General features: G+C 36.1%; 1 protein-coding gene across 1 annotated transcript, besides 1 other annotated feature; it reads right to left on the reverse strand.

Moving 5' to 3' along the window:
* Nucleotides 1-6000: part of a mobile genetic element that runs on past both edges of the window.
* TVAGG3_0914270 (uncharacterized protein) lies at nt 886-1293 on the reverse strand (the record flags this gene model as incomplete). The annotated part of the gene is made up of 1 exon (XM_051251932.1): nt 886-1293. One exon carries the CDS (start codon nt 1291-1293, stop codon nt 886-888), a length of 408 nt encoding a protein of 135 aa, XP_051077506.1.

The following is a 6000-nucleotide window of genomic DNA, read 5'->3' on the forward strand; positions in this document are numbered from 1 at the left end:
TGTGTTAGTGAAGAAGGCGGATAAGGAATATGTGGATGAAAAAGATAAAGAAATTATAGAAAGGGCTGACTGGTACCATGAACGGACATCAAAGATTTTAAAATCTAAAGCTAATACAGGATGGGTTTCAGGATGTTTAGACCTTAAAGCAGATAAAACTTATGTTAACGATGAGTTAGAGAAGAAAGCAGACAAGAACCATACACATACAAGTTTTACAACTGTTGCTATAGAAAGTATTGAAGGAACGGTTGAAGAAACTGGGGATATATTATATTGTAAACCTCCTAACTTTCCACAAGGTTTAACATCGGATGTCGACATAACGACGATGAGAAACATTAGATGTAAAGATGTTTATGTCATGAAGGATGAACATAATATTAAATTCACTGCTCAAGATTTATATGACAAGAAAGCAGACAAAACAGAGCTTCAAACATTAAAGACAGAAATGCTTCAAACATTATATCCTATAGGCTCTATTTATACGTCAATGAACTCTACCAGACCAGAAACAGTTCTGGGTTTTGGAACTTGGACTCAAATAGTCGACAGGTTTTTGTATTGTGCAAACTCTTCAAAGGAAACAGGTGGAAGTAAAACGATTTCAGGTGAAAATTTACCTGCACACAGTCACTACATAGATTTAAGTACATCTCAAGCAGGTTGGCATAAGCATAAATTTTGGGATTGGTCAGCAATGAAAAAAGGTAAAGGATATGATGTTAAAGACGACGTTCAGTTTGCTATAAATTGTTTCTGGGGTAACACTCAGGGAGATGGAAACCATACACATCGCGTTTCAGGATATACGCAAACAACGGGACAAAGTAAAGACTACATGCCACCTTACATGACAGTTTACGCATGGTATAGAAATGCTTAGTCGTCATTTTCAACTTCTTTAGCATATTCGTCAGGAGTTGTCTTATATTTGTTAGGAACTGTCTTTGAAAGTATACCACCTTGAACTTTGACAAGTTTGAAACGAGGTCTGACAATAGTAGTTTTATCTTCTGCTTGCAGTGTGTACATTTTGCCATGTTTGCCTAAAACTTCATAATATTCTCTTGTATACTTTCTTCTATTTTTACGAACACGAATGTGAGTACCTGTCGAGTTCCCATTGTTGTCATAGTCAAGAGTATTTTCATATGGGTCGCGTTTAGGTATTTCTATTTTTACTTTGTCACCTTTCTGAAGTTTGAAGCCCGGCATTCTTTCTTGTTTGTCTCTTTTGACTAAATTATTAAATATATAGTCTTTCTCTAAGTCAGGGTTGTTTTTCATTTCTTCGGGGAGTGGTTTCCCAAACCTTTTTGTTTACGGTTATTGTAAATATTTAAAACTTGTCTCATCTTTGCCATGGAGAAGTGTCTATACTTGTCGTCATATGACATTTCATTTGCTTCACCACCTTGTGGTTGGTTTAAGTCTCTTAAAGCTTAACATTTTTATACAACCGTCAATGACACCAAGAGCAGAATGGTTTTGGTCGACAATGAAATATTGTTTACATTTTTGAACGCAGATAGTTTTTTACACATCTGATTTGAAAGAACTTTCACAGTCAGATGTCAGTTTTGTTGGATGGTATTTGTCAACGAATATTGTCAAAGCAGTTTTCACATCTAAAATATTTTTGGACCATAATGTATGGCTTCACAGTATCTTGTGTTTGACCAACAAATAACCAGTATGGAGGTCCATCTGTTCTCATCTCAATTCATTCGAATGTTTCCAAGATATCCATAAACCAAGCATTTGGTGTTGAACTAAAGATTTTTATCATGAGTGCTTTCTTTGTTGCCTTAGAAACATAGGGGTCCTTGTTTGGATTCGTCATTTTTTAACCCATAAGAAATGGGTTTATTTGGCCGCATTAGCAGGAGTTGCATCCAGATTTTTACCCGCAGTTGGAACAATAGCCAAGGTGCATTTGAATTGGAAGGAAGATTTTGAGTACATTAGGTATACTGAAAGAGAAAGCACAACCTATTATACAAACTGTACAGAAAGGTTGGGATGTAGCACGAGATGCAGCAAATCTTTATTCCAAATCCTGAAACAAGAGGAAAAGTTCAAGGATGGATGGACAATGTAGGAAGACAAGCAGGAAACTATTATAACAAAGCAAATGACTACTATAACCAAGCGGACACTATATGGACCAAGGTGAAAGATTCTTTAACAGAGGATATAACCATGCACAACAGTGGGTAAACAATAACCAACCTCAACCGCCTCAAACGTGGGGAATGTAAAATTTTTTACTGAGATGAAATGAACAATACAGCATTGAGACAAATGGTTCAAGATGGATTTGTCGACTTCCAGCAGTTACACACACGTGTTTGTCAAGTTCTTCCTATACCTCAGGAAGTTTTAGACCGACTTAAAAAACCTAAACAACCAGTTGAAAACAAACCAAACTAAAATTTTTTACTGAGATGAAATGACCGAAGAAGTTGAAACGGTAGATTTGACACCACAAAAAAAAAGTTCAGAACCATTGTCAAAACCTGTCAAAGAACTTACAGAATGAAGAGAAAAATTCATAATAGAAAGTGCCAGGTCTGGAAATGCAAACCCTAACTATAAAGTCACTTTTCATAGAAATGGAACGGCTAGATCTCAAAAAAGAAACAGACTCTCACAAATAAAATATTGAAGTCTGAAGGAGCTTTCGAGACAACAGATGGAAAAGTTTACTTCACTGACCAACAGTTCATTATAGAACATCTCAATTGACTTAGAGTCGAAATATTCTAAACTTTACAACAAACACAAAAAGTTGAAAGAAAACAAAAACAAATGGCATATGATATTTATGAAGATGTTAACGACACAACTGTTCCTGCAGGTGAGGTAAAGTCAGAGGAACCGAAAAGTGACGAAAAACCGATAGAAGAAGAAAAACCAAAAACTGAAGATAAACCAAAACCAAAGTTTAGTTTGGAAACTAAACCAAGTCAACCTTCATTAGCTGGTATGGGTTGGCGTCAAAGACTTATGGCAGCAGGCGTTATGTAAAGTAAAGAAAAAAACATTTTTTTATTTTTATAAAAATCCCCCATATAGAATGGATAGAAAGTCTGCTAGAATAAAAGCAGAGTTACAAAGATATGGTTGGAGAGTTTCGAAGAATTTTAAATATAGGAAGGGAAGACCCATAAAAGTCTATGACAAATTGTCTGGTCTTCGCTACGAAATGGATTTGGAAACAGCACATGCCAATTATCCAAACAGACTAGAGAGGTTAGAAGAAGAAACGTCTTATGAACATGCCTTTCGATGTTAGTGAACCTCAAGTTGAAGGACACGACGGTGCCAGATTCTACTGGAACATGACGAACAATTGCATCCTTTAGAAGAAAAAAAGGAAAAGGTGAAGACACACATGCTCCCATGAAAGAACAAGATATGCATATGAAAAGTATCGTGAAGTTAGAAGTCAAATTACATCTGGTCGAACCTTTACAGTAAACTTTGACGAAGGAAAGAACAAAGAAGGCTTCATGGGAGTACTTGCTGCAATTCAAGACGGAAATATGAAAGGACACAATCTCAGATTGACCATAACAGATTTGATGAGGTCAAATTTACTATGCAAATGGCAATGAACAAACAGCCGCAAACTTCTTGACGCTTTCAAGACTACAAGAAGAGACACAAATGGTGACTCGACTCAGACATTTTGAATGCATTGAAGGAATTGCAAGTGTCAAGTTCGAATAACGGTACCAACCTACCCTCAAGCAGTCAGACAACATGCTGGATACTTCCCGTTCATAAATAAGTCTGACATTGACTTGACAAGGATTATGGAATTTTACAATTCAATTGATAAACAATTGTCAAATGAACCTTAGTATTCTTACATGTCTCAGGAACTCTGTCTTGTTACAGAGAGAAGATGAAGTATCTTGAGTCATGTGTGAAGACAAGGTACATTCTCAGAGGTCAATTGGCAAAAATTGCACCGTTGCAATGTCAATATCCGAGTCAACATACCTACAGCTAAAGGTTCCTTCACATGACGACTATGTTGTTGAGTTCAATTTACCATGGTTGAAGATTGTAATTGTCACAACCACTTCATGTTGAACGAAAGTCTTACAAACCCATTGTCGGAAAAGGCAAGTGCAACATTGTCAGAGCTGTAAACATCTTTTCGAGAAGTTTGTTGGAACCAATTCCAGATGACAAGCTGACAGAAACTTTTGTACAAAAGACGAAACAAACTTTTCACTGTTAGCAAGACCAAAAGTTGTTCCAGACAAAGTCTAGTACAAAAGAAGTACACAATATCACAAGGAGTTGGATTGTTCGGATACCAACCTGAACCAGAAGAACTTCCACATGAGGTTGCAAGAACTTCAAGATGTATAAACAAACTCCATTGAGACATCCAATTGACGTCAAATTGTATTGGAGAGCATCTGAGTTAGGTCAGAAGGTTTTATATGAAACAGTTGCTTCGACGATGCTTATGATTTGATTAACAGGAGAAGTTTCTCAGAAGATAAGAGACTCACTTTGAATTTCCACAAACTGGACCAATTGGTTGCGACAAGTTCGACTCAGATGAAAAGATATACTATGTCGACCTTAACGCTGCATACATGAGGTTTGTCCAATATATTCGACTGGAATTCCAAACGAAGATGGTGAGTTCCCGGGAAGGAACTATACAGTTGGAAAAGTCATACAACAACTGTATGATATTAGGAAAGCTTCAAACCCAAACTTGCAATGACACTCAAATTGCTTATGAATTCGACATGGGGATATTCCATTAAAAAACAAGAGATGAGAGAGTAAACATTATGAGAAGGTCGACAACTTTGTTGAAAGGTTTTCTCCTTTTGTTTTGAAGTACGAATTCACTCAAGGTCAAGTGGCTTAGTAACCACATTAAACCTATTGTCGAACATTGTCTTACCCTCAGTTCCGCAAAGGCAGTCCTTGACAACTAACAACAAATTCTTCTCCGAAGTCAAATCCAAGGTGAAGGTTTACTATGAGAACATTGACGAACTCATGAACGAACGAAGAAGTATCACACAACTCATTGAAATGGGAATGGTCGTGAAAAGATGGGCTGTTTTAAGCTAGATAAGGTATTTCCGAAGTTCATGTCCTCTCCAAGCGTAAGTATTGGGGCATACTTGAAGACGGCACAGAAATAAACACTTGCATGAAGTAAAATTTATTATTTTAAAAAGTGACATTTTTTAAATTTTATTTGAAATGTACGCTGAGTTTGTTAGTTGACCTCAAGTTGAAGGAAACTTGTTGTTAGATGAGAAATATGAAATGTCTACCATTTTAAAACAATATATTTTACATATATTAAATGCTTCAGGTTGAAAAACAAAGAACAAAAGTAGCAGATACAAAACCTTAGATAATCTATTCTACAAATGCTGGTGGACAATATCAGATGAAGAAATTTCACCGAGCATACAGTTTGACTATCCAATTCGTGGCTTCAAAGTCCTTCAGATGCAAGGCAATAGGATTTTAGTAAGAGTTTTTGTTTTCAAATAGAACTAACGCATTTATGTTCGCGTATATTTTCATGGGCAGTATGAAGGTTCTGATGGTAATAGAAAAATTGACGAAATGAGGATCTTTACAGTTCGTTCAGAACGAAAAGTCTTGAGAAAACTCTAAATGACTTTAAAACTCAAATGAACAAAATATTATTGGGAATTTCAAAAAAAATACACTCTTACAAATGGAACATACTATCTGAAACTAGAATATGCACAAGATGAACTCCACCGTTTCATTTCAAAAGATTGAAATTAACCACTCCAAGAGATACAGAGTTTTTATTTTGGGAAGTAGACAAACGTTATCTTGGCACAATTTCTTCGGTTACTTAACCAGAACGACACCATTACCACCAGATGGTCCATTTAATTATACTTCCACCAGCAGATTTGACATTTATAGAAACAGTGTTATGACCCATCAAAATATCTCTCT

Source organism: Trichomonas vaginalis, chromosome I (genome assembly GCF_026262505.1).
Source record: "Trichomonas vaginalis G3 chromosome I, whole genome shotgun sequence".
Taxonomy (NCBI): domain Eukaryota; phylum Parabasalia; order Trichomonadida; family Trichomonadidae; genus Trichomonas; species Trichomonas vaginalis.